We start from the raw sequence: 11982 nt of genomic DNA, 5'->3' as shown, positions 1-11982 counted from the left end.
TTACGCGATGTCCAGGATGAGCGAGAAACTTGCAGGGGAGCAGCCTGCTATTCACAGGGGGTCAGTCCTCCTCAGCCAGCCATCCACATTCCAGGGTGCTCGGAGAACCTGGAAAGGTGACTGCTCACTTCCCGTCAGCAGACGGGAGAGGTGTCCAGGGTGCGCATGCGGCAGACTCCGACGGGGCCGTCTTGCCGGCAGAAGAAATCCAGTGTTGGACCTGGCTTGAGAGTCTGCAGGACCACTTTCCCACTGTTTGATTCTGGGTAAGCTGCTTGGCTTCTGTCATACCGTCTACCTTTGGAAATGGAATGATACTATCTATCTAGCAGGGCTGTTGGATTACCTGAACTACTAGCATAATGCCCTGTATACAGTAGGCGCTCAGTAAGGAAGCATCGTGATACAGTCGGGCATGCTCATTGTAGACCCAAGGAAAGAGTCTCCAGTGAATGCTGATGGCTATTTGTGGAAATGTGATAACTTCTCTCATTCTCTTGTAGAGGAAAGGAGATACTAATCCCATATTTTTAATCTTCACAGATCTAAGTGCTAACAGAGTTCCTTATATATCACATTATACTCTGATGGCTTATTTCAGAAAAGGATGAAAATATTGAATGAAAGTTTTCATGATGCCACATATTAAAGGGCTTAAAGGGTTTCTAAAAAAAAAAACCAACATAAAAGGAACAAACAGTGATGACTGGGATGCCATGTGCGTTTACTAAGAAGAATTCCATCTGCCGTTTCTTGGACAGGATTACTAGAGGAGATCTCAAAAGTATGACCTGAGGTTGTCACATTAATGAATGCTCTGCTAGGCTGATGGATGGGTGTTTCTTGATCTTTCTGCGCTATTGTAGATGCAGTCACATGGGCCAGATTAAACTCGCACTGAGTGACCATGCCTGGTGGGTCCTGATTAGTTCTACCCATCACGGAGCTGGAGGTTGGTAAGACTTGGCTGTCTTATCACGGAGCTGGAAGGGACCAGCTGTACTCAGATCTGTCTAGTTCCCATCTTGTCAATGATTTCCCCCAAAATATGGGTGGCATATTTATCACATCTGTAGATGTTTATTCTTAGTAAAAAAATCAGGTGCAAGTAATGTAGCAGGAAAACAAAACGAAGCAGAAATGGCCCCCAATGCTTACAGACAACAAATTGGATGCCGAAATTAGGAGCTAACAAGATCTCAGCGCATCATAATAAATAATGAAATTTAAAAGGCATGAATGACCAGTCTGGCTCCTGGGGCAAAGATATGGCTTAGCAACAGAACCTTTGGAAAAGAATTGGGATTTTAGTTAACAATATGCTCAGTATCTGTCCAAAAGCATGCTTCAACTTCTGAAAATGCCAACGTGATGTTAAGCTGCATTTCTGAAAGTGTAGACTCTAGAACAGCAGTTCTTTCATTCTCCCTATCCTAAATACTAAAGAGAAATGACATGTACCTTTCCATGGATCTCTCAAAGCATGTTTCCCTAGGAGAATATGCCAGACCCTTAGGGGTGGGGGCAGGGTGTGCAGTTTAAAGCCAGATCCCTTTCCTGGAGAGTCTGACAGCTGTTCCCCACACGTGGGCAGGTATCACCCCCTCCCCAGCCCTCTCTGTCACGATCTGGAATGAAGAATGAACAGTTTATACCTTGACTATTATGTTTGGTTCTGGGCATGAGAAGGATGTGCCCCAGCGTGCCTGGTGTCAAGCAGGTGCCCATAAAGAGACTCACTGAAGGGGTGACGGAGGCCAGATGCTAGCAGGGGTGCTTGCAGAGACCAGGGGCTGGTTGGTGCAAGGGCTCCAAACCCAGTCCTCTGAGGAAATGGGGTGTTTACTACGAGCAGGGAGAACACCACCATCATTTCCGGAGGCTGAAGGCCTGCCCTGTGGCAGAGGGTTTGGACTGTGGAGAATATCTTCACTCTGTGCACAAGGTGGAGCTCGGGCAGGGAGACACACTTCAGTTCAAGGTAAGAAAGGACTTTCTAATGGTCAGAGCTGTTGGAAGTCAGCTGGACCGTCTCAAGGAACAGTAAACAAACTGCCCCTGCAGTAAACGTCAACAGCTGTGCCCCATGACAGTCGTGATTTGTCACTAAACAGAAAGCAGTGCACTTTAAAGATGGGCATTTAAAAAGCAATAACGTAGAGCAGATTCAGAGCTGTCTCTGGACTGTTGCTCTCCTTTGCTTACATTCCAATATACTTTCTGAGTGAAGAAGCAAGGGTGGGTTAGAGCAGCGCGTTGGGAGTGTCTGTGGGAATGGGGGCACGTGGGAAGGCTTTGTGCCGGACCCTCAGGTTACGCCACTTGGTGTATACTTTTTCCCAGGTTGGGGGGGTCCCAGTGCTGTAAAAATTACCATCCTCTGATTATTGTTCCCCAAGGGACTACTTCTTTAGTCCCTCTTTATCCAGATCCTGAGGACCCAGCTAGTGTCACAAAAGCCACACATTTTTATAGGGTTTAGGGGCTGTAAGGGACAGATTTCACATTTTAGCATGGGGTACTGCGGTGCCTGCTCCCTCTCTGTGTACATATCTGCACATGACTACACGTTTAAAGTAAACAAAAAAATCAATCATTATTTTTGAGAAAATGTACAGAAGCTCATTAAAGATTTGTTATTTTGGAACAATTGATAAAAACACATTCTGGCGAAAGAATCGAAGTTATAGTAAAATGTTTAGAGTGCTGTTTTGTTTTTCAGCCCTCCATGATGTGTCTGAAAGCTGGCTCGGCAGACAATGCAGCGATAAAATATTCATATTTGCTGAATAAACGAGTGGCTGAATCGTGGCTGACGGTCCCCTGCATTTGGGGCTGGTGCGGTTCTTACTCCAGAGAAATGAGGAGATTGCGGGCTGCCCCAATCTGCGTATTTGTGTACAAAGGGAAGAAGAGGTAATCATATCTCTTTTCTTCCTCAGGGAGGCACAACAGCAAAACATGAATAAATCAAATGAACTAGCTATGTTTGTCCCCAGTTTCAGATTTATATTATCTCTTTTTTCTCTTTCCTCTTCATTTCCTGTCTTCTAAAACTATTGATAGGAGAAATGATACTGTCTGTGTATGAAGTCAAGGCTGGCCGACTTGAGAAATATCAAAACCTTCACTACATTTTTACATTACAGATCATTAGCTAACAAACTTTTCTAAAAAAAAAAAAAAAAAGGTAACCACACAAGTTCAGTTCCATTGCTAAACATAAGCTTACATCTCTTCAAATTTAAGGGAGGTCAGAAAGGTCTATTATCTGCATAGCAGTCACCCATCCTCAGAAAATGTCTCAGCGTTCAAGGAAAGCTCCAGAAGGGGTTATTAATATTAAAATGTAAAGAGCAGGTGCCTATGGGCAAAGTTTGGAGAAAGTGCTCACGTTGAACGATTTTTGATTTGAGAAAATGAGGCTGGGTTGTTAGATTTTCTTTCTGAAAAAAGGATAATAATACATTCCCTTTGTCTAGAATGTTAGTTTCTGAAGTGCTTTCTCAACTACAGCCTCTTTTTCTTAGATGTAATTCTAACATCTCTAATTAAAAATTTTAAAAAATCTATATCCTATAAACACGAGTATGAAAATAACATCACAAGGAAATTAGTCTGAATGTGATACGGGAAGGCATTAGAGAAGCAATGGAAATGGGCTCAGCCATCTCAGTGCCATCTGGACCTGCTGGTGTCACCACCGCCGCCCGACGGCTCACGGCCGTCCTCCATCCCTGTCTCCGTGCCCATGGGTCCTCCCGGTTCCAGCCCGCTCGCTGCTGCCGTCGTCTCCCTCCAACATGCTTCTTCCTGAGCTCATGCAAAAACAAAGACATGTCCTTGTTTCCGTTTAAGATCCTGCCCTTAAAAACTCCTTTTCAGCTTTCGAACACACGGGTGTGAAATTCCCACGTGAGCCAGGAACTCGGCCGAGCGCTGAGACGACGAAGACGCACCCCACTCTCGGGAAGCTTGTGGTCTGTGGGGGAGATGACATCAGAGAAAAAACCTGCAGGGAGTTGACGACAGACTGTGATGAGAGCTATGAAGGAAAATGACAGCACCCCATTAAGAGCAATACAAGGGTCCTACCTCATCCCAGGCAGTGACGTCTGAGTCGGCATCTGGAGAAAGCAGCCAGGTCATCACAGCACAGGCAGAGATCCTGCGTGGGGGCGGACGCGGCAGGGACGCAGCACAGGCCGCGTCAGGGCGAGGGCAGGAGTCACTGGAGGAGAGGGAACCCTGCGCAAGGCAGCGCCGGGCACGGTCTCCAGTCTTGGCTCCACGCTGCGGACCCAGGACCGTCCCGGTCTGACGTCCGTCCAGAGCGCGGGCCGCATTCCGAGGACTCACACAGGAACGTCTCCATTGCCGTCTCCAGTTCAGTGTGCGATCTCTGATCTGAACAACGCAACGGCCTCCTGACTTGTCCAGATGCCAACTAACCTGCTCGAGTCGCCAGAAAGCAGGTGCACTGAGTCCAAACCAGGAGCAGAGAGCAACTAACTAACTGCACGGACCTATTCCAGTCAGCAGGACTGTGGGCACAGTGCCTGTGTTCTAGAACATCCTCTATCAGGTCAGTACTGCCCCGGGTTACAGCAAAACAAAACCTCCCCCTGCCCCGCCCCCTTTCTTAAATGGCAGTGTTTGATCGGTACTGGAAATCATAGCATGTATGTGAAAAAAAAACAAGTCAGTACAACTATATATTAAAATACATGACAACATCATTTTAGAACATAATTTATTATATTTACGAGTTCATAACAAAATGGATACTTGGGAACCTTAAAAACGAGTTAGGAGTAACAATCAGATGCAAAATTCTCAAATCTTGGAAGCGGAAATATTAAAATCCTATCATTTTTTAAAAATCTCTTTCTCATGGTTAACATAACTTAAAAAGTATTATGCTCTTCCACAGGAAAACGGGGGTGGGGGGAGGATTAGAAAATAGACACGTTGTTGAAGGTGGTAAGTTCTTCTCGGTTGGCTTTACCCTCACTGCCGCCCCGTCTTGGCTCTCTCTCCTGGACTCAGAGGAAGCTGTCGCTGTCCTGTTTTCCAATCACCCTCCAAAGAGCAGAATGGAAAACGCTTCTGCTACATGACACAAGCCTTAACCATTCTCTGCAGGCTTTACTGGTTCAACACCCTGCTAGTTCAACAACTTTCCCAACTCTAACGTTCTGGGAGTGAACTAGGAATGTGTTTAAATATTTTCCAGATTCATCATGGAGGCTGCTTTTCTTCTCTGCACTGTAACCGCACTGAGCTGCAATTAAAATAGACAATCAGTGAGCAGTTACCTTTTCTCTGGCAAATCGCAGGCTAAGACACAGTGTAATGCATCACAACAGACCATGATTGGAAATAACCTTATTGGAACAGTTTTGTGAGAGATCACTTTTTTGTGTTCATTTCCACTTGGCTCTTGAGACACGTCAAAGTCTGTATCGCCCTAGAGAGGTGTGTGTTGAACACAACATCCCACAGCGCAGTGACATACTGAGAATCCCCAGGCATGTCTCACAGGTGGTAGGAAGCTCAAAGGAAAAGTTACTCAGAAAAGTGACAACAGGCCACGGTAAGCCCGCACACTACAGGGCTAGTAATAAAAAGATGATAGATCACAGCAGGAAAACTGTTACCAGGAAAATAATCTGTAAATAGTAATTGGAGTTAAAATATACAATATACCACATAATACCCCCCAAAAACCTCAACAGTACAAAACATCCCCCTAATGGCACACAGTACATAGGAAGTCTCCCCATCACTGTCATCGTCCCACTCTTTCCAGATACAACCACTGCTTCCAGCTTCTAAGCATACTGGTTGAAACATTTGAAATGAGGACAAGAGCATATATTTCTTCACCCCTTTTTATTTTAAAAACAATAAAGGACTATATAGACTTTTCATGTTTTTTTTTCCTGCTAGAAGATCTCACCTTAGAAAGAAATGGTTTCAGTTTAGATCTACTGTACTTTATTCCTCTTAACAGCTGCAAACTTTCCCCTGCATGGATGTTCTACAATTTAACTGGTTTCCTGTTGATGGGCATTTATTTTTTAAAATTACAGGCAATGCTGCAATTAGTCCTTTACATGCTTCCTTGTACACTTGCCCAGGAGCGAGCGCACCACCTGCAGAATGAATCCTCAGAACTGCTGGGCCATAGGTTATGCACATTTACAGCTTTTGAGAGATGCCACCTAACTGGGCGTCAAAGGGACTGCACCAATAGACACTTCCCCTGGTGGCGTGGCAAAGTGCCGGAACAGTGCCCTGTCTAACCCCGCACTTGACAGGTGAGGAATGTGCGTGATACAGCTCAGTCTGATGTGTCTGTGTCTCAGAGTGAGCATGTCTGCAAAGCTGACAAGCCGCCTGCCTTCCCTTTTTGGGCAATGTCTCCTATTCGTTTTTCTAACAGACTGCAGCTCTTCTTCTGTTGACTTAGCCGCTCTTTTTTTTTTTTTTTCATTTTTTCAAAGCTGGAAATGGGGAGGCAGTCAGACAGACTCCCGCATGCGACTGACCAGGATCCACCCGGCATGCCCACCAGGGGGCGATGCTCTGCCCCTCTGGGGCATTGCTCTGTTGCAACCAGAGCCATTCTAGCACCTGAGGCAGAGGCCACAGAGCCATCCTCAGCGCCCGGGCCAACTTTGCTCCAATGGAGCCTTGGCTGCGGGAGGGGAAGAGAGAGACAGAGAGGAAGGAGAAGGGGAGGGGTGAAGAAGCAGATGGGCGCTTCTCCTGTGTGCCCTGGCCAGGAATCAAACCCGGGACTCCTGCACGCCAGGCCGACACTTTACCACTGGACTTAGCCACTCTTAACATGTGTTTACCAGCCCTTTGTTTGTGTGTCGGGAGCCGATCCACAACTGCTGGCTGACAAGGTCACAGCAGGAGAAGACCCACAACTGCTGGCTGACAAGGTCACAGCAGAAGAAGACCAAAAACTGCTGATTGACAAAGTCACAGCAGAGAAGACCAATGGCTGCGGGGTGACAAAGTCACTGCAGTGAAGACCAATGGCTGTGGGGTGACAAAGTCACCACAAAGGAAAGGCACAACGATACTCCCCCCTTTGACCTTTTTGAATTAATCTGGCCTTATATCCCCCCTTTTTCTGGGTGTGTGCTATTATTTGTGGCACAGGGATAATAGTACCGTGCTTTCCCTGTAGATTCTTAGTGATTTCTTTGAAAATGAGACAGAGGGTGTAAGTTCCACAGAAAAGCCTGTAAGCCCCTTGAACTGGGCTCATAAACATAAGAGGCTGGCTATGATATCCCTCATAAAGGGTTAAGTTTGTAGGAGAATTTCTTCTTAATAATCATGTTAGAAAGAATAAAGTTAGAACTTAACTAGTGTATGAATATAGTAAATGAATAAAGTTTAACTAGACATTAGAATCTTAGGTAAAGTGTAGTGGAGTGGCCTGTTGCGTGGCCTTGGATAGGAGTGCAGCTGGCAAGTAAAGAAAGTTTTGTTAAAAGACTTGTTTTGTCACTGAAGGCAGTTGCTGGGTTTTTCTCAGTAAAACGTTCTCATGAGATTTTTGTATTTGCCAAGAATAAGGGGAGGAATGTGGTGGGATTCATAGCAGCAGTAGCAACTAATGCCTTCTGATATTGTGTTGCTGCTAGCTATCTTGCAGATGCGCTCTATGTATCTTTGGGTGAAAGTTACTCTTGATACTATGTCAGTTTCTTAAATAGCAGGCCTTTTGTAGTCTCGTGGAAAAAGAATTAGGACACTGCATGAACTCAAGGCTATTTGCCTGAGCAAGTGGTGGTCCTTTTGCTAGCCCTTGATGATTTCGTCTGCTATCTCTTTCTGTGCCCTCGACTCACAACAACAGTAATATAGAGTTATTAATTAGTACTAATCTTTTAGAATTTTGTACCAATATTGTTATTATTTTTCAAGTTATTGTATAACTGTACTTTGAATAACTTACCACCTGACTTGTAGTTTATAGATATGAATTAACTGTTATCTAGAAATATGTAACCACAGTGAAACTAAAACAATAATGTATTCAAAATACCATGTGATTGTAACTTAGTGTGTGTGCATAAAAAGAAAGCTAGACCAGCATTTAGCGGAGATGCCTGGCAGTAAATGCTAACCAGAGAATAAGAATTCGGCTCTCTCACTCGATTTTCGCCGACGCCGTCTCTTCCTGTGGGACCCCTGGATCCCCCCCCCCCGGGGCTGGACCCCGGCATTTGTGTCTGTTGCAAATACTTTTCTCATTTTGTCACTGACTTCAGGGCTTTTTTAAAATGCAGAAATGTGGAGTTTTACATCGTCACACTTATTGATTTCTTATCCTGGTTTCTAGGTTCTGTGTTCTTGCAGAGAAAGGCGACCCATCCCGATCTGAAAGACACAGCACACAGTCCCTGATAGTGGTGACTCAGACCACAGTGGCAGTGCCAGGACAGGCGCAGGAGGGACAGACGGGGAGTTGGAAGGGCACATTTCAGGGCGCGCCTGGGTGGGTCCAGGAGGGCAATGCTGGACCGCGGACACGTGCGGGCGGCACGAGTAAACACGCCATGCTCCGAGCAAGTATAATCTAACTCGGCCACCTCATTATCTAGTGGGCCCTTAGCAGGATTCTACTTCTATTAGCAATTGCCATTTTTTAGAGGACAATGGAAATATTAGAAAGAATTCAGAGAAGGCAAACATAAAGGTTTTAAAAAACTGAATACATATTTCATAAAGAAAGTTTATAACTTGGGTTCATTTAAAATGGAACAAATATTAACTCCAGGGAATAAATTTCTTTTTGTGCCTAGGGAGAATGCTAAATGATTACTTTCCATCTTTGAGAACAAAATGGAAGGAAAAAGCCTTAAGGAAAAATTTGTGGAGTGGTTACTGGGAAAAACAGAACAAAATAAAAGCTCACAAAGAGAACGGGGGACTCTGCCCCTGGAGTTTAACAGAAGAGTGTGGAGGTGTGATTCTGTTAGGAGGGAGACCACACGTGACGTCACTCGGATGACATAATTAGGGTTCTGTAACCAAACTCTTTTTACCATGGAATTCAAGGTGGTTGATTTTAAGTAGGCATTTTCTTTATCATACCCCTTAAAGTAGGTAAACTTGAAGCTTTAAGGATTGCAATACGAGACAGTGAGTTTCTTACCTATCTACTTACTTACCATTTAATGACTAAGTGCTTTATATGCGTGAACTCCCTTGATCTTTCAGTAGCTCTCTGCGGGAGGCGTTATTATCCTACACTGACTCTGAAGAAACTGAGGCCTAGAGGAGCTGAAGCTGCCCAAAGTCCCAGGGCTCCATAACGGCCGCAGGCAGTCTACCTGGCAGCAGACGCACACTCAGAGGACGCTGCCCAGGACACCCTGGCTCCTGTTGCCTTACAAGCCACACGGGGGAATGGTTTGGGAGTAAGTAAGCAACCCTTTCACTCACGACTTCATAGGAAAGTGAGCGTATTTGGTAAAGCCATGATTACTTCCGACAGGGAGAGGAACAGAGGACAAATCATTACTGGGTTTAAGTGCTGCAGCATGTTCATACAAGAGGTAGATTTTGAAAAATATCTGTAAGCATCACAAACATAAACTGAATTCAGTATTTAGAGTTGCTGTAATATGTAAAAAATGCTGTAAGATCTAAGAATAACATTGATGTTAATTAAAACAGTGCACTTATAACCAAATATAATTAATAATCTACTACCTTGACTTGTTTTTGCCTGCCTGTCTATACCTACCTATCTATCTACCTGTCTGCCTGTCTGTTGTCTGTCTCCTGCCTATCTTATATTCACTGAACTGGTCTCATTTTGTTCCCAGTAGGAGAGACTGTTGCTCCTTATTTAGAACGATCGTACCATTTCATTATGATTTGTGTGTATTATGAGTAATTACCCCTTATCACTGCATTGATGCTTTGCATTTTCTAACTCTATTTCCCAGCAGACAACTTTATGCCATATTTTAGATTTATTAGTCATCCAAATGTGCATGAAATGAATGAAGCCAACCTATGCGCAGAGTGATTTTTTTTTCCATTTAAACACTACAATGCAAACCAAGTGCCATCTGAAATAGTACATTTGGAGCCACGTTACCAAATTCCCAAGCTGTCCGTGAATGACTGCCCATCGTACATAATGGAACCACAGTGCAGGGCTGCCCCAGAGAACTTCCTGTGAGGACAGGTCCTTCACGTCTGCGCTGCCTGATGTGACAGCTGGAGCCACATACAGTGACTGAGCACTTGAAATCTGCTGGTGTGACTGAGGATTTCAATGCTTAATTTTATTTAATTTTAATTAACTTAAATAGCTGCTGGTGGCTAGTGGCTATCGGTGGACAGTTCAGTTCTAGATGTAGGGTCAACTGGAGGAGACTGATGCTTGTTTCTGTTTGTCAAGTTTACTTTTCCAACTGCAGATATTCAACAGACTAATTTTCAATAGTTTGGTCAAGTGAAAAGAAAGGGGCTAGCTCTCTGGGGATGTCTGAGGTGCTCAGCTGAGCTCTGAGCATGCCGCGGCCGCAGCACAGCCACACGGGGAAGCTCCCTACCTGCTGGGAGGCAGATGCGGCTCTCTGCTCCGCCTGGTTCAGACGCCACTGCAGTTGGCTGGCTTTTTCTTGGTGGCCTTGAATTAACCTCTCACCCTGTTAAGGGTAAACACAAAACATACAGGTTAGAAACCTGCGTGTGCCATGGAAATGTTCTGTGGAACAGTCAGTGAGAAAATCGGGACATCGTCTCACCACTTACAAAATGCCAAGATAACACATCCCTCGATTCACACTGTTTCCAGCAGATGAACATCAGAGCTGGTCTTACATTCTCACCAAAGTGCTTTTACTCCCACGTGCCAACAAGAAAGCTAACTGAATACAAAGTAACATGAATGGATGTCAAAGAAAAGACTGTCAATTTTGGATCTGTTGACTGAAGGCTGCGGGCTCTGTGCTCCAAATGCAGGAGTGTGAGGACGCAGACTGCCGGTCTCCCCACTGGAGTTCCTCCCAGCCCGAGCACCTGCCCTCTACCACGTCCCCAGGCGCTGCCGTTGCTGCCCGTTGGTGCCCTGGGAGCCAGGGGCTAGACCAGCTTCGAGGGATGCTGGGGCATTGTCATCATCAAAGCTCAAAAAGAAAAAAGAAAACCTTCATTCTAGAAATCCTGTTTTTCTTACAGTTAGACGTGTCTTACACGATTTACATGCTAAAGGTATTCTTTAAAAGGCAAAGAACTGTTTCTACATGTTCCCTGTACAGCTGTGTGCTGAGGGCATTAGGGTCAGCAGACAAGGTTGGATTATGTCCCTTAAAAAAAGATATTTAAGTCCTAGTCCCCTCATACCTACAAATGTGACCTTATTTGAAAACAGGGTTTTTGCTAATGATGATATTATTGGCTTGGCTCTAAATCAATGTGACTATCTTCATAACAAGGGGGAATCCGGACCGGGACAGACACATACGAAGGGAAGACCGCGTGAAGACACGGAGAACACGTGTACAAGCCGGGGATGCTGAGGCCGCCGGGAGCTGGGGGAGGGGCCATGGGACCAAGTCTCCTGGGCCCCAGGAGGAGCCAACCTGCCATCTTCTTGATTTATAGCCTCTGACCTCCTGAACTGCTGGGAGATAATACATTTCTGTTGTTTGAACCAACCAGCCCACAGTACTGTCAGAGCGGCTCAGGGAACCACACAGGCATCAGGGATATAAATCTGTCATGAGCGACTGTCATGCAGACAGTTCAAAGAAGCCTTCAATTAAAAAATTTATCAGCCCTCCTCATACTCATTCACCTGAACAAAAAGTTTTTGTACAACTGGAATTGTTATCCATTTTTTTCTGGCACGTGTGGGAATGGAGTGAATAATCGGCCTCATCAGGACTAGCAAGAAAAACGCACTTTCTATGAAGAACTCCAGTTTCCATG

At 45.1% G+C, this 11982-nt stretch overlaps 1 protein-coding gene across 1 annotated transcript in view; it reads right to left on the bottom strand.

Annotated features, from left to right (window-relative positions):
- Window positions 1–4735: 4735 nt before the first annotated feature.
- Window positions 4736–11982, bottom strand: part of SCLT1 (sodium channel and clathrin linker 1) — a 98512-nt gene continuing 91265 nt past the window's right edge. Inside the window, exons 20-21 of the mRNA XM_066233206.1 lie at window positions 10602–10697; window positions 4736–5284 (exon numbers count right to left, since the gene is read on the bottom strand). Of these exons, the coding sequence (XP_066089303.1) occupies window positions 5222–5284; window positions 10602–10697 (159 nt within the window). The 3' untranslated portion in view covers window positions 4736–5221. The remainder of the gene's footprint in view (window positions 5285–10601; window positions 10698–11982) is intronic.

The sequence above is a fragment of the Saccopteryx bilineata genome, chromosome 1 (genome assembly GCF_036850765.1).
Source record: "Saccopteryx bilineata isolate mSacBil1 chromosome 1, mSacBil1_pri_phased_curated, whole genome shotgun sequence".
NCBI classification, from domain to species: Eukaryota; Metazoa; Chordata; class Mammalia; order Chiroptera; family Emballonuridae; genus Saccopteryx; species Saccopteryx bilineata.
This window is presented reverse-complemented; position numbering and strand designations above follow the sequence as displayed.